We start from the raw sequence: 23179 nt of genomic DNA, 5'->3' as shown, positions 1-23179 counted from the left end.
CAGATCTGCCTGAAAATAAGACCTGTGTTTTGTTTTTTTTAAAGGGCCAATGTCTCTGTCAGGTCATAGGGATACAGGAGGAGCTGTGATTGATGGGGATCCGGGCCCCAAGACCCCCACCAATTGCTAGAATAAGGGACAGCAATGATCTGATGATGGCTGCGCCCGCTCAGCTTTCCTTGGAGAGCTCAGTACAGGTCTCAGCACTCAGATCTCCACTGGTCACATCCACTGTCGCACCTCTAGAACTTGTCAGAAGTTGAGGAAAATGTCCACCTTAAATTAAATAAAATGTCCACCTTAAATTAGCATCTGATACATCAGAGACATGTCAGAATACCTTTGCTGGGGTTCATGAGCGGAGACCCTCCCCAATCCCCATAAAGAAGGGGCCACAGAGCTTAGTAAAGCAATAACCTCTTAGACACTGATCAGAAATGTCATAAGGTACAAAACAGAACTCCTTCAGAAGCGCCATTGATTTCAGCTGCACCTTTCCATACACGCAACAATACAGGGTTACTTCCCCTTTAAACATTTGTGGTTTTAAAGGGGCAGAGGAATTAGAGGCAGACCTCACAGGACAGTCAACAACACAGCGGAGTACAGGTATACATATATCACACGCAATAAAACGGCGCTAATGTGTACAAGAAAACACGGTGCGGGTATCGTGCGTCATATTTATGAATGAATGACAACATTGAATAGAACTACCACTGACATTCCTTTGTTATTAGAATGGGGGGGGGGGGGGTCACATATTAAAGTGATACACAACCTCCACAGACTGGAGCGGTCATTGTCACACAATGATAAGAGTGACACTAAGCTGTAATGTCTAGTGATGGTAATAATACATGAGCCCCCTGCAGTGAGTACACATATTATACAGCTGAATCATACAGGGGGGGTCGACACTTAGGACATGCTGAGCTTAGTGGTCTACATGATACAGGGATAAGGATTATATGGGGGTCTGTGCCTTACCAGGTGAAGCCCCCCATTCCCTGCCCCCAGACACCGCGTATCCAGAGCATAAGAAGCCCCCTCCATCCATCTCACCATGTCTGCCGTGAATGAACCCCCCGCATCACTTCCTGCTCTCCCACATTGTGTCAGAGGTGCAGGGGGGGGCCGGGGCGACCAGTCAGCTGTCTCCCTTGCGACGTCCGCACCTCTCCCTCCTTCTTCTCCGCCCGTCGTGACGTCAGTGGCGCGACAAAGCGCACTTCTGGTGACGTCACGGACTACAGTAGGAAGGCGGGGAACCAAGTGTGACGTCATCTCCCCTGATAGGACCGCCTTTCTGCAGTGGACGTCACTAGAGAGGGACTTACGTACGTACGTAGCTAACTCCCGCTGCGTGTAGAACGTGATGACGTCACCAGGAGACGTCTGTAGAGGAGTGTCATTGAGGTGAGCTTGTGTAAAGGCAATACAGTCAGTCGGTCAGGGCATGCTGGGGGATGTAGTTTCCCGGAGACCACTACTCGCGATAGTGCTTGTGTTGTGTGTTCATGTTTCTGTCATAAATAAGTACGGCGCTTCCCTTTCTTATGTATACAACGTGTTATTAAAGGGACAGTAACGTGAAAGTTTTATCTGTGTTTGTTGATTTTTAATTAATGCTACTGTACTCTGTTATCAGACATTTCAGTGTGGGGACAGGATGACTGTTCTGAGTTATGGGATATATGAAGACAAAAGAGAGTGCTCCAATGCTGCAGTTTGTACAGTTCTGTTCACACTGGTGGTTTTTCTACATTATTTGGTTACTTTATTTTTAGGGAAAAACATTGAAAAAGATTTCTGTCGATGACCCGGGGGATTCATTCCGATGGTAAATGGCGTCCGTTGGCCGAGCTTAGGGGTGGAATGACCTAGGGCCAATAGTACAGCATTCCGAGTCCTTAAAGGGGCATGCCAGTAGATAATACGCGCTAATGTCTGACAGGTGGAGATCCCGCTACTTGGACCCCCCCTTATCAGAGAACGGCGGTCCCATGTCCCCCGATGTGCATTTGGGTCCAGCAGAGTTTATAAAGGGAAGAGAGGTGGAGAAGAGGACATTAAATCCCTGGAGGGCAGGACCTCTGTGTGGGCCCCGGCTTCATCTTGTTTGTCCTTGGTGCTCGGAATTGCGCAGCTTCTTGTACTATTTTATCCAGTAAAACAAACCTGACCTCTAAAGCCGTTAAAGTGTGACGCCAGTGTTATTATAGCTATAAGCCACGTTCAGACATGACAGATTTGTTGTGGGTTTTCTGCAACATAATACGTTACAATAGATGTGTATGGGATTATCAAAACCCCATTCACACGTAGCAGGAAACTTCTGCCTGACTTTTTAAAATTATGTCACAGTTCTTCAAACTGACAGTATGCCTATTATGTAGCGGATATGCTGTCGATTTTTGCAAAATCTGTAAAAATTTTAAAAAATCTACTGGGTAAAAAGCTCCCGCGGCTGAAACATTTGCATATGCTAAATAAGAAGTTGGTTGTACTAATGCTAATCTGTCTCTTGCAGATTTACATGTATCTAGAATGACGGCTGCAACACACACAAAAGTCCTCGGCCTTTATCGTAAAATTTTCAGAATAGCGAGAAAATGGAAGTCTTGTTCAGGACTGGAGGAGGAGACCAAAAAGGAAAGACAGTACATTGTAGAGGAAGCCAGAAAATTGTTTCAGAAAAATAAAAATGTAGGTATATTACAGGTCACAATGTTGTTAGGGTTTGGAGGTCGTCATCTGATGGGCCAATCAGTTGCTTAGATAAATTGGCCCCACCCTTGAGGAACATCCATGTGACCACACCCCCTAGTGGCAAACATAGTAGCACAGATTTCTGTGCTTTACATTGGTGCATCTATGCGATCACATATTTATACAATCCTCCCTCACATCTAAGCCATTTCAGACTTAAAGGGGTTATCCGGGGACCAAAAATTGCTTTGCATTCATATTTTTAGGTAAAAAGAAGTCACTAATGTACTTTAATTAAAAAACTAAATGGTGCCGTTCAAACCCGATGAATTGTTCCTGAAAATGTCCTGGGGCTTTAATAATATTGATGACGCGCCGACACGGCCCCACGTGACTGAGGGCTTGCTTCCTGTGCGGTTCGTGTCATTGCCTATTGCTGGAGTCCCCGAGCAGAGCATCGGCTAGCGCTTTGCTAGGAACTCCAGCACTGCTTCCGACATTTGGTCAGTGACTTCAGGGGTTTCCTATCGCTGGAGTCCCCAAGCAGAGCATCAGCTGATATCCATATATGGACAGTGACATTGGCAGCAGTGCCGGAGTCCACGGGCAGAGCATCACCCTTAATATTAGAAAAGCTCCAGGACTTCTGTGTACAATTCACCGGGTTTGAACGGCACCATTTAGTACCGAATTTTTAATTAAAGTATATTAGTAAGTGACTCATTTTACATAAAAATATAAATGCAAAGCAATTTTTGGCTCCTGGGTAACCCCTATAACTGGAATTCAGATATGGATAGAGTTATACTTTATTTCCTATGATAGCTATTCTAGTTTACCTAAACTGATGTTGAATGAATGCATTTGAGGGCAGATGATGTATGGACCCCAATACATAAACCTATTAATGGAGGTCAAGACTGTTTTTCCATGCTCGAGTTCTTGTAGAAGCTGAAGAGCCAATGGTTGTGCACTACTGCTATGATCTCCTAGAATGACAGGATGTGACCTGCTGTGTGACCACTGGGTGGCACTGTTTAACTGATATTGACTTGCTGTGTGTCTGTGTGACCACTGGGTGGCACCCTTCACCTGATTTTTACAAGGTATAACCCATATGGGATCAACAGTAAAAGCCATTCTGGTAACTGAAAGCACACGTTGATGTTCGGACTCCTCTAGAAAAAGTTGATAAACGGCATGGCTGTGATTAGAGTGCAGTATATTTTTTTCAATTTTTCACGGTAAGCAATGTACTAATTGTGTGTCAGCGACACCTTTTAAGATGCCCTATTAGGGCTTTTTGAGTCAACGGAGAAGGATCCCCTGTTGAATACCATCCCCATCAGAGTAGAGAACTGAAAAGTGTGGCTTTCGCTCTTAGGGACTTCGAGAATTCATGGATTAACTTCAATGAGATATCTGCAATGTTCAGTTTTCCTGCGGAGAATGACGATGGCTTCCCTTTGTGATTTTTATCACCTTGCCCATATCCGCTAATTATGGAAGGTCCCGGAAGCAGTATTCTGATAATGAAGTTATTGTCGGGGACACCTTTTAAAAAGTGGTTCTCTAAATCCTGTATAATTGTAATTATTAAAAAATAAATTTTGAGCGGAGCATTTCTAGGCAAAGTTTATGTTGTAGGATTGAGGATCACGTTGTAATTTAATAACATGTAACCTGAGGCTTGTGCCCTAAACTGTTTATATGCTTACAGGTAACACATGTGGAAACCATCCATCAATGTATAGATGAATGCAATGCACGCATTGAAATTGGGTTACATTATGGAATCCCGTACCCCAGACCTGTAAGTATATCTGTATAAAGAAGAAGCTTGTTGTACAAAGGATCTGGAGCCTTGAAGATAAAATAGATTGCTGGAGATCCAGCGCTTGAAGGCTTTTCTTCCTCTTCCTGCTGTTTTGCGTCTTCTTAGTAATCTCCTTTTAATGGATTTTATTTTATTATAGAGCAATGATCCTCCATTCTCATGGAGCGGAATAACGAGGCAGATTTGACGTTCAGGAGTATAAAAAAAAAACTGGGTAACAACCCCGTATATATAATTGTAATGGCCATGTAATATTTGTCACCTGGTTTTCCCAGAAACAGATATAACTAAATAACTGAAAAGAATTTACTACACACACACAGTGTTGTTTGCAGTTTTTAACCATCAAAACACTTAGGGCCCTGACACGGTCGCAACGCGGCCAACAACCGCACTGGCACTCTGTTAGGCGCGGCTGTCAAATACCTTGTTAAGGGGTATTCCGGTTACAACAAGTTACCCCCTATCCGTAAAATAAGGGGTAACTTGCTGATCGGTAGGTGTCCGACAGCTCGGATCCCCACCGTTTACGAGAACGGGGAGCCCGAAGTTGCCCGAACCCCAAGTTTGAACCGAGCGGCAGGTCGCTCATGCGCACTGCCGCTCCATTTATTCTCTATGGGAGCGCCGGAGATAGACGAGTGCAGTGGTCGGCTTTTTCCGGTCTTACCCTTAGGTCAAAACGGTAAAACATTTTGAATCAAAAGTATTTGCAAAAATTCTTCATTTCTCATCTTAGATGCTTTGGAGCATTATCATTGGTTATAAAATTGGACATACCTTTTAGTCTTCGTTTACATCTGTGTTTGGTGTCTCCATTGCTCTGCTCCGTCACAGAAGCAGAACAACGAAAATACCTGAAGCGCCGGATCCGTTGCACGACGAACACCAACGGCGCCCAACGTAACCTATTGACTTAAATGGGTTCCGTCAGGTTTCTGTCATGGTGTCTATTGTTTTACTGGACAAAATTGCGCTATTTTTTTCATCATTTTTGACCAAATCTGTGATGGAGGCTGCTAATGGAGATGTGAACAAAGCCTTACTGTGCCTGTCTCATGGGAAGTGTGTAAATATTATGGCCCCCACTTTCCCCTGCTAGTCCTCCTTGTAGGCTGCAGCCGTGTGCAGGCCATCGCTCCCAAGTGACCTTGTCATGGGCCACCGAAGAATCTTCGTATGAAGTTCTTCATGTAATGTATGGTGATTGCCCATGCACAGATTTCAGCTGAGGCCACCAGAGGACATGGGGAGAGCTCCAGAATGATGGCTGTGAGGTAAGTGAATCTCTGAGGGGTTTAGACATCCAATCAAAGACTGAATCATGTCAAGCGCTTAATTCTCTGTGAAGTACTCTGCATTTGAATGATGGCGTTTTGGGCATCAACCCTATTACAACCTTATGACCGAAGAACAAAATAAGAAAAAACACAATAAATACATTAAAAAGAACCCTAAAAGACGCGTTTTGCTCCTACAAGTTCACGGGTTAGTTTTCTTGATGCTGCCTTTTCATGTATATTGTAGAATTGTTAAATATTCTGACCTATTGAAATGGATGAATTGGATCCAAGTTGTGTTGTCTATAAAGAGACTAATCTGTCCTTTCTTGTGTTCTTAGACTCACCTACCCCCTAAAGGACTGGCTATACCACATAGTAAAACCCTCCGCACACAGGAGAAGCTGAGGAAACAAGCCAAACCCATCTACCTGAAATCATATGATGAAATCTCATAGTATCAGCAGTACTGGTGCCATTACTAAAGGACATTACCGGTCACTTCAGAGAAACCACTAACGTTCAGCAATCCCTCTCCTGAAGTAAGACTCCGAAATATGGACACTGAATCTGGATTATATTTATCTTCTTCATGTCTGGGTTGTGTCCATGTTGTTTTTATACATTTTATGAAATGTATTTTCTCCGATTGCCCAACTACAAATAGGAATCGAATACCAACGTAAATATGGCTGAAAATAGGAGGCTGCATTTTCTTCAGGCTCCATTGACTACTCTTGGAAGAACACATTATTAATGCAGACCGCTATATCGCATATTGCTTGTTCCAGATGTGTGTGTATATATATTTGCATTTACATTAGCTCCTTAATCAGAACGTCCTAATAAGATGGACGTGACATTTACTTTATGACACTGGTGACATTTCTATGTGGTGAATACTACGATTATTGACAGTCAAGCATAAATGGGAATATAATCTTTTCTATCATCGCTCTTCAAGATGCACTTCATTATAGTGTAACAGTGATACTCCTCACTCTGTTGCCTTCATTTAGGGTATGTTCACACAGGGCGGATACGCTGCGTAAAATTCACACAGCGTATCAGCAGCAGGGAATTTCCGGCCGAAAAACCGCATCAAATTGTGGCGCGGTTTTTCGGCCGGAATGTCCGCTGCAGAAAACTGCAGGTAGGAAAAAAAAAGTTTGATACGTACGTAGCCATGGTGACGCGTCCCTCTGCTGGCCGGCCTCTTGGGATGACGCTGCAGCCTGTTATTGGCTGCAGTGGTCACATGGGATGAAACGTCAATATGTGTGAACTAATCCTTAAAGAGTAACAAAACGTTCGATCGACTTTTTATTTTCTAGCAGTGTGTATAATATAAATATATTTTGTAATATACTTTATTAATGAATTTGGGCTCCTTTTTGTGTTAGATGTGTTTTAAATGGTGTACACCCCCATCGTGACGTCAGGAAGGTCTCTCTGCCCCTATGTACTATACAGTTCTCTATAGAGTAGCAGGCAGCAGCAGAGCGCAGGGAAGAGAATGTGATGAGCTCTGCTGCTGTCCGGTCTCTAGTATGTGAAACGCGCTTCACTAGAAGCGCAGGGCTGGCAGCGGCTTCCTTGTACCCTCGCTGGAACTGTGCTTCTGCTACTGAAGCGCCTTTCACATACTAGAGACCGGACCGCAGCAGAGCTCCTCATTCTCTTCCCTGCTCTCTGCTGCTGCATGTTACAGCAGTGTATAGAGGGAACGGAGCCGCCGCAGACCTGTGCTTTTCCTAGTGAAGCGCGTTTCACATACTTGAGACCGGACCGCAGCAGAGCTCCTCATTCTCTTCCCTGCACTCTGCTGCTGCATGTTACAGCAGTGTATAGAGGGAACGGAGCCGCCGCAGACCTGTGCTTCTCCTAGTGAAGCGCGTTTCACATACTAGAGACCGGACCGCAGCAGAGCTCCTCATTCTCTTCCCTGCGGTTACAGCAGTGTATAGAGGGAACGGAGCCGCCGCAGACCTGCGTTTCTCCTAGTGAAGTGCCTTTCACATACTAGAGACTGGACATGCTGCTGGAAAATAAAAAGTTGATCGAAAGTTTAGTTACGCTTTAAAGGGAATTAACCTCCAGAAAGGCTTCCTTTAGATTAGGGAATTTCTATGATGTCCTAGCGAAGCTGAATGAATATGGAATTACAACCACTAAATAAGAGGCTAACTCTTAGGGACAGGACTGTTTACATGGTTAACACCTGGCAGGAATCGCATCCACTAGTTCAATGTTATTAGGGCTTTTTTTTTTTAACACACTGTAATGTTTTGGGGTCTATCCCGCTGTCATGTGTTGCTGCTAAGGCTCTATCTGTGCCACACTGGTACATGTCCTGTCTCTGTAGATACGACATATGCATTTTCCTGTCTCTGCTTGTCAATGATCCGACTATTGTCATAGTAGCAATTTGCACTCTTGAAGGTCGGGCCGTGTCTTAAATCCTTTATCAATGTTATACTGGAACCTTAGTCTTACTTGCTGCTCACTCGGATGGTTGCAGAATTTCCCATTGATAGACCAGGTCTTCGCAGCATGATCGGCATGATCTGCCTTATAGACTGATAATGCCACTCCTGGTGGGTTCACTGAAGGCAGTGTTGGGTGACAATATGTGGGTATTGTTTGGCTGGGTGTTTATACTATCAAAACTTTTCTCTTTATCCGCCTATATCAGTAAATAAAACGGGAAAAATTAAATGATTACATTTCTGTGTATCATTCACGTTGGTTCAATATAAACATAAATTGTGAATGGGTTCTGATCATCATCGAACATCAGTTTGTTGTCTTAGTTTGGAGGTTGGATCATGTGCCGTGTATGGACTAGTGGGGTACGATGAGCCAGACACTTCGATTATGAATTAATGTATTTTTCTCACTATTTTTATTTTCAGGTCACAAGATATTGTGCTAAAATATTTCTGCGTCTAAGGCCTTATTCACACGGACGTATGCAATTCAAAGGGGCCATTCAGACATGCAGTGTTTTTCATGCAGCGTGTTTTTGTTGGGTGAAACTCACTGCATGTCCTATTGTGCGTTTTTAGCGCATCACGCACAAGTTCATAAGAAATTAAGTAAAAAAAATATTTCAATAATAAAGAAATGTGCACCAACAGTGACATCACCAACTGATGCCAAACGGAACATACACGGATGACACATGGAACGGCAACACATGACAAACCCGTTCGTCGTGTGAAACGTACGTTCGTGTGAATAAGGCCTTAATAGCAGAATTAAAAAAACAGCCTTTAACTCCCGGCCTGGTGCTTTATGCTGTATTCAGTTCCTAAATCTCTTGAAATGACATTCACAAGTTTACAATGAGATTATTACACATTGGAAAAGATACATCACTAGTGACGCCGTAGTCTACAGTATGGAATATCAAGCACTTGTCAGGAACTTTTCATTATTACCCTTTAGATTACCTCTAACTTGTTCGAATGTAGGACTGGGCCAAAAGGAATATTACTTGTGATGACCGTGTTCACTCCATGTCACAGGCAGGCTTTACCGTGTGAAATCTCCTACATACAGCTCCCCATATCTCAGCTGCCCAGTAAGCATGAAATGGAGGATGGGATATTCGGGTTAACTGCAGTCATATCTGAATATTTAGACTGGGTTCCTAAGTAGCGTAGACGATGCAGAATTTCAGCAACTGAATTCCGTGTGGAAAATAGACAGCATTTGCAGTAGCAGCAAAGTGGATGAGATTTGAACAAATGTCCTCCACCCGATGTGAAAAAAGAATCATAAATTGACCTGTAGTGTATTTTTCTAATACACCGCATGTCAACGTATGCTGCGGAATCGTTGCACTTTTGTTGCGGGTTTTTCTCATTGAATTAAATGGGGAGGTAAAACCCGCAACAAATGGCAAATGCTGCAATTTTTTGCAGCGGAAATGCTGCGATTCTGCAGCAAGAAACGAAAATCTGAAAAAATGCTTTTTTTTTTATTGTTTAAACTTAATAAAAAAAAGTCTATACTTACCCCCCTGGCATTGTCATAGCGATGGCCCCCTGTACCCCAGCTGTTCACTTATGCAGCCCGACCCCCTGGGATGATGTTTCATCTCGTGTGACTGTTGCAGCCAATCACAGGCTGTAGTGGTCACATGGGCTGCAGCGTCATCACAGGAGGCTGGGCTGCAAGGAGAACAAATGGATGTGTTGCTATGGCAACCAGTACTGGTAAGTATTGTTTTTTTTGGATTTTTTTTCTAACTCTGTTTACCGCAACGGCGATTCCGGTCGAAAATCTGCAACACAATTTAGTGCAGTTGTTTTGTCCGATTTTCCCTGTGGGTTCTAGGTCAGATGTGCTGTGTGCTCTTACGCAGCGTGTCCGACCTGTGTGAACATACGGTTAGGTTTTGAGAGGGGTAGGCTTTAGTTCATATGGACATTAAGGGAAATGAAAACATTTCTACAAGACAATTCAAGGCACCGTGAAACAAAAAATGGGGTAGACAATAAATGCTTTTTAAGGGGAACCACTCACTGAATCTTTATAGATTGATATCAACGTCTTACATTTCTGATTAACAATAAAAGATTCATATACATGACATTACATTCTCTTTCCTGTAATCTCTAACTTTCTACCTTGAGGGTGTAAACAGATATTACTTGTGGTTTATCCTGGAATATAACTGAGATTGTGCAGAGCAAATGATCAATAAATAAGTGTTATTCCACCCGCGCGCTAATCATCCAGCTGGCATAGGGCGGCCACCCCTCGGTTTATCCAGTGCTTCTCAGGCTTGTCAGTAGGGAGCTCTATGGGGAGGACGTAGTTGGTGGAGTGTCCTGTTGTTGACAATGTTCCTCGTCTTGCACTGGTTTTGTACATGGGACAAAAGTACGAGTTCTGGGGGACAAATTTGGAACTTTCTCCTGGTTTCAGCCATATGATGGGTAAAGAATCATAGAGAATTTTGGGAAGAGATTCTCCTAACTGCATCTTCTGTCTATCCCACCGAGCTCCTTCTAGGAAGAGTCCTTTAATATAAGCGCCATCTTCTGGAGGCTTCTCTATTGTGTTCTCATGAGAGGTCACCTGAAGTGATAGAGGATGTAATAGGTTGGGAGTTATAGCAAAATGAACATGTAATTGATTATTCTGAAAATGGATGTTTAGAAAGTGATAGTGGCTGCCCCTGTTTAGTTGATAGACAAGACTGGAACTGGTTTGTTTTCAGGATGTGTTGGTGCACCAGTGGATAGACCCCCACCAATTAGACCAATTTCAGAAATCACGCTGGTTTCTATCCACCGAGGCCATAAACCGAGATGAAGGGACACTCATCTTGCAGCCAACAACATAAGAGAGCGGCTGGTGAACCTCATAATATTCCCTATTGTGGAAGAGAATTACAGAATACAAAAAACGGGGCCCAGAACAACATCTAAGATTTATCACATACAGGTGAGTACATTGGAATATATTTCCTCTCTTCTTTTTTCATACATTGCATTTAAAATATTTTTACATTCATTATGGTGGCAAGTTGCCCATAACTAAGACTTTCACTGATTAGTTATATTAGGGCTTGTCCAGACGTAACGGAATTGCTGCGTATTTTCCATCATGAATTGCGGACAGAAAATACGCAGAATACAACAAATCTCATCCACACGCTGCGTAAAACTTCCGTGCAGAAATTCACCTGCGGTGCGTTTTTTTTTTGTACCGCAGCACGTCAATTCCTGCTGCGGAAAGTGGACTGAAATGCGGTATTTTTCAGAGGAGATGTCACCATCTCCCGACATTGAGAAAAACGCAGCAAAATCCACACTGTTTTCTGCAGTAAAAAATGCAGTTTTTCCGTAGCGGAATTTCTGCTAGTTTCTGCGGAATTGTGCCAGAAATGATCTGCAGCAATTCCGTTACGTGTGGACAAGCCCTTACTCTTGAATGGTGGACGTTATACCCACTCCCTGACGCTCTCCCACAAGGCGTGTTTGGAATTTTACAACTTGTCACTTGTACTATGTGATGCATATGATGGGACGGTTTCCTTTATTCGTATCTTTCTGCATTCTATCCAGTGTACATGCTTAAGAATATGTTTTTTTTGTATACATAATTGTTGCACGTTTTTGCTGCTTATTTGGCGGTAACCTGGCCGGGTAATATAGGAGGGTTTACATTTTACATTGATCTTGTATTTGTTTTGTAAAATAATAACAGGGAAATAGCCTGGGAAATGGTATTTATATATATATATATATGAATTTAATAAATTGCTAATATTTTTTTATACCCTAATGTGTGCTGAGTATAGCCTGGAATATATTTTTAGTTTTTTTCGAGTTTTTCAATTTAGGAAATCACTTTAACTCAAGGGTTTTGAGCTTGGGAGTCATGGATCTTCAATGGGTTTGAAAATAGATTTTCGGAGATCTGTAAATTTGGATGTTAAAAGAAACATAACCATGCTTGCCCATGGCTTGTATCTGTATCTCCTGGAGCTGTGAGTGCAGTAGATGGGGTAACACAGGGCTAGGGGACCTAGCTAGAAAAAAACCCAGCTTGAACCCCATGAATAAGTAGTGGTGCCAAAATGTAACATCAAGTGACAACTAATGTCTCTGCACAGGATTAGAACTCGTAACTTTTTCTGTCCCCAGCGACATTCAACCAGACAGATGATCTCAACCTTAGTGCCAAGGTATTGTCTTACCTCAAACTGAAATCCGATGTGGTCTATGGGAATGGTGTACTTTCTAGCATAATTCTGGGAGACGCCTGTCAGGAACGATTGGGTGAAATAGAATCCTGAAATCCAGAACACCTTGGGTGGCCCATTGTCTATCCAGTCCTATGAAGAGTACACAAATTCCATTAGTCTTTCCAGATTTGTTAATTTTGTGTCAAAAAGGTAAAATAAATGTGTTCATTAAAACATTGTGAAACCTAACGTCTCCATATTGGCGACACGATCCTGTTCTGAGCGCAGCCCGGCCTCCGGGGATGAAGTTTCATCCCATGTGACTGCTGCGGTCAACTAAAGGATGCAATGGCCACATGGACTACAGCGTCATCCTAGGAGATCAGGCTGTACTCATGGTAGAGGGATTTGCCGCCATGATGATGCCCGGGTGGCAAGTATGAACCTTTTCCCCCCCCTGCAGTATTTCTGCATTCTGCCCAAAAAACTGCCCCACAATTTGGTGCGTTTTTTTCGGGCGGAATTGCCATCGGTTTCCAGGACCGATACGCTGTGTACTTTAATGCAGCGTATCCACCCTGTGTGAACATGGCAAAAGGGACAAATCCTGGTGCCGACTAGTATCTGTTGTATCTGAAGTATCTGTTCTCTATTGGAATACATGGGAATTACAGGAGTTCGGTCTTTAGCACTTTTCTTGGGGGCCATGAAAAGAGGGAGAGGGGGATGTTTGTTTACATCTGATTTTACAGTCCAATATCTACATATCCCACATCCAAAGATCTCAGACTCATGAGATGATCGCTTCTGAAGTGAATATATTACAAAAGTAGATCACAGCTGGTTTTCAGTTATTTTCATGCTATTTATATATTTACGGATAAGCCCTGTATCCCTTCCACACCAAGTCATATATAAATGAAAACATCTTTTGGCCGTTAAAGGGGTTGTATAGGATTGTGAAAAAAGCTAGAAATGTGCTGAGTTGCAGTACTAGACACAGACCATGAGTGGCGCTGTTTTGCAAAAAACAAACAAACTAAAAAACAAAACATATCTTTTTTTTTTTTTTTTTTTATCGTGAACAACCTACCTTAAGGCCACAATTGACTGTCATTAAGAGATTAATTAAAAACAATTTGTAGTGAATAACTCTGATATATATTCAGTACCATACTGTATCACAAGAGGGCAGCATTTGTCCGTATCATACTCCACACGTCTGTATTCTGTGTGCGTGTCTTATTATTATAGACTCAGTCTAGTGTTTAAAGAATGAGTCACAGAGAAATAATTTTAGGGATCCATGAGAAAAAAAAAATCAAAGTCCATTTTAACCTGGAATTGAACCAGGTCCCTTTAGTTTTCAGTATCAAGATATATAGAATTCTTATTAACACATGAAAACATTTGTGCAGAATGTATTTGATCTCAGTACCTCCTCACAACAGCAAACTGCATGGTGGCATTTATCTGCCTATATCTTTGGAGCGGGTATGTGGTGTTTCTGCATAAACTAAAAAAATACTACTCAACCCACAATTGTTTAGAAACGGCAGCATATATATATTTATTTATTTTTTATATCCGGGTCCAGGCTAGTTCTGTCGCAGGCACTATAAGAACTAATACATAAGGGCATGGTGGCATTGTACTCCAATATTTGCTGTGGGAGTTTCCAGCATAGACTGGCTGAATGCTCCTGAGATGAGAGAGGGTCCCGGGGGAGTCAATTACTACTGATCTGGTCTGCCGGCTAGTGACAGATTTGTGCAGTCAATGAAGGGGCATTATATAATACACTGAACTGCTGTATAATCAAAGACGGTGCGTGTAGTGTCGCTGTATATTATCAAGGGACACTAGTTCTATCCTTGGTCACAATGTGATTTTTAGTAGTAGGACAGTAAATCTCTACCTTTTAATAGCAATTCTTACATTCTGTGCAGATTTGTTTCTTCATATATCTTTATAGTGGTTGGCGATCCAGTTTTCTTAGGCCGGATTCACACGAGCGTGTGCGTTTTGCGCGCGCAAAAGGTCCATAACAACTCAGTGTGTCAGCAGCGTATGGTGCGTGGCTGTGTGATTTTCGCGGAGCCGCCATCATTATGACACTCTGTTTGTATGTTTGTAAACAGAAAAGCACGTGGTGCTTTTCTGTTTTCATTCATACTTTTTACTTCTGTTGCGCGAATCACGCGCGTCACACGGAAGTGCTTCCGTGTGCTGCGCGTGATTTTCACGCACCCATTGACTTCAATGGTTGCGTGATGCGCGAAAAACGCACAAATATACGACATGTCGTGAGTTTTACACAGCGGACACAGGCTGCGTTAAAATCACGGACTGTCTGCACGGCCCCATAGACTAACATAGGTCCGTGCGAGGCGCGTGAAAATCACGAGCGTTGCACGGACGTATTACACGTTCGTCTGAATAAGCCCTAACTCTGTAGACATAGAGTTAAATGACAACATTTTGGCTGTCTGTAGCCAGCACTAAAACTGCCTATTGCTTTATTGAGTTCAATGTGCCCCTTGTTGTAGCTGTAGGTCACCAGAATGGTGTAGTTTAAAGGGGTTTTCTGGGGCTTTGATATGGATGTACTATACTTAGAAAAGGCGATCAATATCAGATCGGTGGGGGTCCAATTCCCGGCATCCCCACCGATCAGCCGAGTGAAGTGGCCACAGGGCTGACCCAGAGTCCCCTTCATTGTTTTGCCAGGCACAGCGCCATACATTTGCTAGTGGCTGTGCCTAGTATTGCAGCTCAGTTATATCCACTTAAAAGAGACTGAGCTGCAGTACCATGTACAGCCGCTACAAAATGTATGGGATTGTGCCTGATAAACAATGAAGCGGATGTGGCGAAGACCGTGAAGCTGCAGACCCTTTGTTTAGCTAATCATTCAGGCACCGGGAGTCGGACCTCCAACAATCTGATATTGATGGCCCATCCTAACCTTACACTGTGTCATTTCTATAAAAAGGATTTGGTGCTCTGTACCAGAAAAACATAGCCCCACCAATATATCTCCCTTTAAAATAAAAGTTAAAAAAATCACCCACTCCTCTTGTAAAGGGGTTGTCTGGTTTAGAAAAACAATTTTCAAATACCCCATTGTAGGCCGTTCTGAATTAAAAGAGCTGCAGTAGGGAGCAAAGGGCATCTTAGTGTTTGTCCACATGTAACAGAATTGCTGCAGAAAATGTCTGCAGCAATTCCGCAGAAAAGAGCAGGATTTCGGGTGCGGAGAAACCACACTATTTCCTGCGTTTTTTCTACTGCAGAAAATGGTGCAAACGCCAGAACTCAGTCCACTTTCCTCAGCAGGAATTGACATGATGCGGCACCGCAGGTGAATTTCTGTTTGGAAATTTTACGCAGTGCGTGGATGAGATTTGTTAAATCTCACCCACTTTGCTGCTACTGTATTCTGCTGCGTATTTTCTGTTCGCAACTCCGGACGGAAAATGGGCAGCAATTCCGCTACGTGTGGACAAGCCCTTATTCTTTGGAGGACCACTTATTGATTTCAATGGGCTCTGGTGCTGCAGAGGAATTGAACGCTTGCTGTCAGATTAAAACTGATCACTGGAGGTTCCAGTAATGGGACTACGGCCTCATTTACATGAGCGTAATATACGCGCGTGCAACACGCGTGCTTTTCACGCGTGTCGTACGCACCTATATTACTCTATGGGGGCATGCAGACAGTCCGTGAGTTTTGCTCAGCGCGAGTGCGCTGAAAAAAACTCACGACATGTTCTATAATCGTGCGTTTTTCGCGCATCACGCACCCATTGAAGTCAATGGGTGCGTGAAAACCACGAAGGTCGCACGGAAGCACTTCCGTGCGAACTGCGTGATTCGCGCAAGAGCTGTCAAACTGAATGTAAACAGAAAAGCACCACGTGCTTTTCTGTTTACAAACATCCGAACGGAGTGTCTTAGACATGAGCGAACCGAACTTTACCGGGTTCGGCCGAACTCGTTTTGACCGAACCCGGCAGGAGACAGTCACTGTGCAGGGTGCTGAAAGAGTTAAACTGGTTCAGCACCCTGGACAGTGACTTCCGATTCCAATATACGTGAACGTGTAAAAAAAAAAAAAAGTTCTGACTTACCGATAACTCCCGACTTCTTCCTCCAGTCTGACCTCCCGGGATGACAATTCAGTCCAAGTGACAGCTGCATCCAATCACAAGCCAAGCACAGGCTGCAGCCAATCACAGGCCAAGCACAGGCTGCAGCGGTCACATGGACTGCCGCGTCATCCAGGGAGGTGGGGCCAGATGTCAAGAGAGGCGCGTCACCAAGGACGCGCCACCAAAGCAACGGCTGGGAAGTTCTCGGTAAGTACGAACCTCTTTTTTTTTTTTTTAAACAGGTTACTCGATATGGTGATCGGAATGCACTGTCGAGGGTGCTGAAAGAGTTACTGCCGATCAGTTAACTCTTTCAGCACCATGGACAGTGACTGACGTCGACTAGCCTCATTTCTATGATGGCGGCTGCGTGCGAAAATCACGCAGCCGCGCATCATACACGGATGACACACGGAGCTGTCAAGTGCCTTTTGCGCATGCAAAACGCTGCGTTTTTTGCGCGCGCAAAACGCACACGCTCGTGTAAATGAGGCCTACCTGTGATCAGCCTATTTTCAGGGGACCCTTGTATCAAAAAAATAAAGGAGTACCTTTTTTCTAATCCTGGATAACCCCATTACGTTAAAAAGTAAAAAAATGGTATCCAGCCAGCCCTTACTTATTTCTGTTTCCGGAAAAGCTGGGCGATAACCAATATGGTCACCCTCACACCTACCAGTGGGGTTGTTACTTTCCTATACTCCTAAATGACAAGTCTGTCCGGTTATGCAGTGATTTATCCAACTTGTCCTATAATGCTACATAAATATGCAGATATGATTTTCAGGGCTCTAGGAAAGCCGGATAAAAACTTCTGTGGGGGCCACAATTTATGCGTTGTTAACTAGCTTTCCCAAAAACACGTATTAATCCGGAAAAACGAAACAGACTTTTTTAACCATGTAAAAGAAGACGATGAATGCAGGACGGATATATAATTATAATTTATTGATTTTTTTGGGGGGACTCCATTTTATGTGTCTCTACAGAGGACCCGTCAGCTGTCCTGATATGCTTGTTTTAGTAAATACTTGTAACCCGCATCTTTTCTTAGAACACAGCATTGTGTTGTCCCTCTGTTATTCCTCTTGGAAATGTTAAAATAAATTGCTTACTGGGTATTAACATTGTTTAATCAGTGCTGACGGTGATTATAGACGCACTCCATTTACAAGGGAAATAGTAATGCCATCCAATTTATTCATACATGTCCAGGAGGCATAATAAAGGAATGGCACAATACAGACTTCCAAGAAAAGATGCTCCAGAATTGGTATTTTATGGAGAATTCAAGTATTTACTAAAACTACATGGTACAGGAGAGGTGACCGGTCCTGTTTAAATTTACTGGCAGTAGAGAAAATATGTATGACCTGTAAAACGAATCAATAAAATAAATGACATCACAACCTGTGAGTTTATAGACGGTACCTGTAGAAACTGCAGTCGGGAGAGCAGGTCGGACACATAGCTGCCCAGTGGCTTGAGGGACGGGTAGGATTTGGCTGCCCACATGGCGGGCACTTTCCCCACCAGCATGCTGTTAAATACGTTCTCCAGCTCAGATGACATCAACACTTGGCCTTTCACTGCTTTGCCTAAATTGACTAGACTGCTCCGAACAACTTCTGTGAGCCTGTGGCCAGAAAACAAGAAGTAGGTTTGCAGCAGGATAAATGAGAGAATAGTTTAGTGCTGGCAAAAAATGAGTTGAGGCGCCTGCAGACTGTTTTATGTGATAAGTCAGACAACCTCTGCTAGAACAAAGCACGCATCACAAAACCCTGCAGGATTAAAACGCATGCAAATCTAGCAGCAGGAGCTCGCAAGGACAAAACGGCTTGTACCTTTTGGCTAGATCTTATGTACGCAGATAAAGCTTCTGTGCTCCACTGATGCTGAACTACATATTCCGTCACACTCTCCAGTATTGAGAATACATAAGTAATAAGGCAAAATCTCATAGATGACTCTCTCATCACTTTATTTTAGTCACCAAGTAAATATTCACCGAGGGGCACAGTTATAAAAACTGCTGTAGAGTTTCTTTTGCACAGGTAAAATAGAGACAAAGGGGTTGTCCGGCCTTATTAAACTAGAGGTTGAAACGTGCTGGAGATATAGAAAGCATAAATTTACCCATCCTGTCCGCCACCATCAGCCCTCTGAAAGCTATCCGCCCACCAGGACGCAATGTCCATTGTGATGTCATGCCCAGTGGTCACGTGACCGCATCGTTCAATGACTCTAGTGATATACACCTAAGCTTAGTCTTTTCAAATCTCCACCATGTTGGCGCCGCCAGTTTCATGTATCTGAAATCCAGGAAATCTTATTGCCAAAAGCAAAAAAATCTGGCCGCTAATTTTTGCAATTTTTCCAATTGCCAAATATTTCAGTTTGGGGGTTTAGTCTAATTTGACACAAATGTGCAATGATGTTTATATAGAGCGTGCAAACGCCGGCTAAAAACTGTTGTAAAAATGTAACTTTTTATAAACGTGTCCTCAATGATATAAATGACGGTTGTCAGTTCAGTTGATAAAAAGTTGTCAGTATGACGTCAATGCAACAAAAACACCAAAATAAGGATTCGATTTTCAACATTCTTTAGACAGTAAAAGGAATCGTTCCATTGTCACTGATGGCTACTCGGTACAATGTTTTCTTCCTGTATTTACTATGCCTAAATTTCACAAATTCTAAAACCCCAAATACATGGCATGCCATATAAACCTATGGGGCATTTAGATTCACTGACTGCAATATTGACTTACCTGTTGAAGCGGATTAATTCCTGTCTCAGCACTGTATTCATAGACTCCTCATAGACAACAGGATATTTCTCCATCACCTTCTCCAGATTAAAATCATTTGGTAATTTGTTCAGGATATCTCTTGCTAAATCTTCAACAATTTCCTGTTAGTAAAGGAGAGGTTAGAAAAGAGAGCACATACATGACCTGCCTAGGTAGAGTCGTGTGTTAACCTTAAACCATACTATCCCCCACCCCCATTTAGTAACGACACATGACACCGAGGTTGGATGTGAAATGGCCACAGCAGCCGTTTATTAATTTCACAGTTTTATAAAAACAATTTAAATCCGAAACATTCGGATAACTAGTTAGGAATCCACCAGAGAATTCCTCCTAATAATTCACATGACCCAACATGGGTCAGAATCATAAATAACAATTAAACGTTAACATTAACCCGAGCAGAGGAAGTCCTTGAAGCCCCTTCAGATGTTCCTTTCAAGAACACACCGAATTAGCCATCTGCAAACCACTAATTACCTCCAGCCGTAAACCAGCTCGGAAGCACCGTTCACCTCTGCAGATGGCTCCAACCACTAGAAGTCCACTTCAAGGGGATAACACCCGATGAAGCCCTCAAGTGATATACCGACCACTAGAAGTCCACTTCAAAGGGATAACACCCGATGAAGCCTTCAAGTGACATACCTTCTACCAGAAGACCACTTCAAAGGGATAACACCCGATGAAGTCTTCAACCATGTACCTTTTTTGGGGGACGCATACCCCCGATGCGACCCCCCCACCATTTTGTACTGACTGGCCTCAAGGACTCCCCCCGCCAGCTGCCATGACAACAGAACCTACTCCGGAAAAAAGAAAAACATGTTAAATAAGCACCCAAAATAAAACAAAACGCTCATAGACAGACGTACATAAGACCTAAGGAGTAACAAAACAAGGGTGGGAGGGTGGGAGCTTTGCTTAATGTGTGTTACTCCTCCCGCTGCTTCCGGCTCAATGCCGAGAAACAGCGGGAAGCGCAGTAACGGCCCCCCCGCCCCCCTTAACTCCTCCCCGTCCCTCCTTCAGCTCCTTCAACTTTCCCTGACCTCGTAACATTAACCCTTTCCCTACCAGGACGGTCATGTCGGCTTCCCTTAAGCCTGCAGCTGCGTCCAGCCTCTTCTTGACCTGCCTAGGTAGAGTCGTGTGTTAACCTTAAACCATACTATCCCCCACCCCCATTTAGTAACGACACATGACACCGAGGTTGGATGTGAAATGGCCACAGCAGCCGTTTATTAATTTCACAGTTTTATAAAAACAATTTAAATCCGAAACATTCGGATAACTAGTTAGGAATCCACCAGAGAATTCCTCCTAATAATTCACATGACCCAACATGGGTCAGAATCATAAATAACAATTAAACGTTAACATTAACCCGAGCAGAGGAAGTCCTTGAAGCCCCTTCAGATGTTCCTTTCAAGAACACACCGAATTAGCCATCTGCAAACCACTAATTACCTCCAGCCGTAAACCAGCTCGGAAGCACCGTTCACCTCTGCAGATGGCTCCAACCACTAGAAGTCCACTTCAAGGGGATAACACCCGATGAAGCCCTCAAGTGATATACCGACCACTAGAAGTCCACTTCAAAGGGATAACACCCGATGAAGCCTTCAAGTGACATACCTTCTACCAGAAGACCACTTCAAAGGGATAACACCCGATGAAGTCTTCAACCATGTACCTTTTTTGGGGGACGCATACCCCCGATGCGACCCCCCCACCATTTTGTACTGACTGGCCTCAAGGACTCCCCCCGCCACCGCGAAACAGGCCTTGACCACCTTAAGCCTGTGAGTTCCTCCACACCACCACCGCCCTTTCTATGCCTTCTGCTATAGCCAAGCTCCAAATATCAATGCCAACCTCGGTCAGATGAACCCCGTCACTCCTCCAGAAATTCCCCAATCCTGACTCCAAATCCCTATGCCTCACGCAAATGCCCCCGTTCTTTGCCACAAAACGGGACACCGCCCGGTTAACTTTTATCCGAGCCTTATTGACTCTCTCCACCGATCTAGCTAACCGCCAATGCTTCCTTGGGACTATGTCCGACCACACTACCACCAACTTGGGATAAGATACCCACAAACACAACAAATCATGTTTGATATCCCGCACCAACTCACGAAAAGGGCGGACTCCTAAGTCATTCCCACCCACGTGCAACACTAAAACCTCCGGAACCCTATCAAGCCGCACATATGTCTGGAATTCCGCCAACACCCTGTTCCACGACATACCTCTAAACCCCAGCCAATGCACAACCGCATCCTGTCGCGGAATGCGCAACTGGCGACCATCCGGGCGGACGTCCGCCCTCAAAGCCCCCCAGTGCACGTACGAATGACCCATCAACCACACCAGACAAGGAGGCGAATCTGAAACGGAAAACACAGTTAGGCACCACCATATAACATTTGCAAGCATAAACAACAAAATTACAACATATGGGGGCGGACATAGGACTTAAACCTTTTAGACTCCCAACGACCAATACGCCTCACCCCCTCATCATCCAACCCCCAGCGCCCTGCTTCCGTTGCTGCGCCAATCCGGAAGGAATGAGATGAATATGAGCCTGCTGCAACCCCAACCGCCGTCAAACATTTTTTAAAAACAGCTCCAAACTGAAACCTGGACAAGAACGACCCGTCCACATGACGTAACAAAGGCAAATCTGGAGACCCCCTGTTTTTTGTAAAACCCCGCATGCACTCTACTGGGCACATGACCGACCCCGGGAGAGCGAACAAAACTATCAGTTTTCCCTTCCCTAATTGGTCAGTTTTTGATCTACGCAACCATACCTCCAACCGATCTGCAAAAAGGCTCACCTCCCCAGATCTCAGCCCCCCTGCCTGTTTAGTACTTGGCGACACCAACTCACCTACTCTAAATGCTCCGAAGAACGCCAACGAGAAAGCCAACCGAAACAAATCCATTTCATCTGAAGAACGACATACCGATGCCAATGAACCGCCCAACAAGCCCAGCAAAGCAAACGACACCGGCCTTCTACTATCCGCCTCCACCCTACCTCTGCGCAACCCCTTCAAAGCCTGCGATACCAGAAATTCCTTCGATACATCCCGCAAGCCCCGCAACTTAAGCCCAAACGCCACCGCGGATATAAACCGGTTCACCTTCGCTACTGAAAACCCCCCCTCCCAGGCATCCCCTAACCAATACAAAAGTGCCACCAACCTGTCTCTATCCGTATTGACATCACCCAACTCTCTTACCCACTCCTCCCACTGCCTCCAACAAGCAGCATAAGCCCTCCACGTCGTGCGCGCCAAAGACCTTTGTAACAGCTGCTCTACGGGACCGATACCAGATCCCATAGATGATCCGGACACGCCAAACCGAGACGTTCCGCTCCCGGGGCCAATTCCCGAAACCGGTCCCACTGCGAGCGAGAAAGAGCATCAGCAACACAATTCCGTACACCCGGGACATGCACCGCCACCACCCACGCGTTCAGCGACAAACACACCAACACTAAATGTCGCAACAATTGAACTACCGGAGGAGAGGACGCCGTGATGTTATTAATGGCAAGCACCACCCCCATGTTGTCGCAGTAAAAACGGACCTTCTTATCCCTGAGCCTGTCCCCCCAAATGGTAGCCGCCACCACGATGGGAAACAGCTCG

General features: G+C 44.2%; 3 protein-coding genes across 6 annotated transcripts in view; 1 reads left to right on the top strand and 2 right to left on the bottom strand.

Annotated features, from left to right (window-relative positions):
* The window catches only part of DCUN1D3 (defective in cullin neddylation 1 domain containing 3), a 30774-nt gene extending 29464 nt beyond the window's left edge, over nucleotides 1-1310 (bottom strand). For 2 of the 3 annotated variants that reach the window (XM_075830240.1, XM_075830238.1), the window contains exon 1: nucleotides 1066-1310. Coding sequence is in view for 2 of the 3 variants with exons in the window: in XM_075830238.1 (XP_075686353.1) it covers nucleotides 1066-1094 (29 nt within the window). In the remaining variant the exon portion in view is untranslated. The other variant, XM_075830237.1, reaches the window with a different exon arrangement.
* Nucleotides 1275-8547, top strand: LYRM1 (LYR motif containing 1). 2 transcript variants are annotated; one of them, XM_075830242.1, is made up of 4 exons: nucleotides 1275-1419; nucleotides 2534-2709; nucleotides 4433-4525; nucleotides 6171-8547. In XM_075830242.1, the coding sequence occupies exons 2-4, from the start codon at nucleotides 2551-2553 to the stop codon at nucleotides 6285-6287; spliced, it is 369 nt and encodes a 122-aa protein (XP_075686357.1). In that variant the 5' UTR covers nucleotides 1275-1419; nucleotides 2534-2550; the 3' UTR covers nucleotides 6288-8547. The 2 variants fall into 2 exon arrangements, with proteins under 2 accessions (XP_075686357.1, XP_075686358.1); XM_075830243.1 differs by lacking the exon at nucleotides 1275-1419 and adding an exon at nucleotides 1431-1539.
* Nucleotides 8548-10338: 1791 nt separating this feature from the next.
* The window catches only part of DNAH3 (dynein axonemal heavy chain 3), a 359079-nt gene continuing 346238 nt past the window's right edge, over nucleotides 10339-23179 (bottom strand). Inside the window, exons 58-61 of the mRNA XM_075830244.1 lie at nucleotides 19467-19609; nucleotides 18121-18325; nucleotides 12548-12685; nucleotides 10339-10920 (exon numbers count right to left, since the gene is read on the bottom strand). Of these exons, the coding sequence (XP_075686359.1) occupies nucleotides 10567-10920; nucleotides 12548-12685; nucleotides 18121-18325; nucleotides 19467-19609 (840 nt within the window). The 3' untranslated portion in view covers nucleotides 10339-10566. The remainder of the gene's footprint in view (nucleotides 10921-12547; nucleotides 12686-18120; nucleotides 18326-19466; nucleotides 19610-23179) is intronic.

The sequence above is a fragment of the Rhinoderma darwinii genome, chromosome 6 (assembly GCF_050947455.1).
Source record: "Rhinoderma darwinii isolate aRhiDar2 chromosome 6, aRhiDar2.hap1, whole genome shotgun sequence".
In the NCBI taxonomy this organism is placed as follows: Eukaryota; Metazoa; Chordata; class Amphibia; order Anura; family Rhinodermatidae; genus Rhinoderma; species Rhinoderma darwinii.
This window is presented reverse-complemented; position numbering and strand designations above follow the sequence as displayed.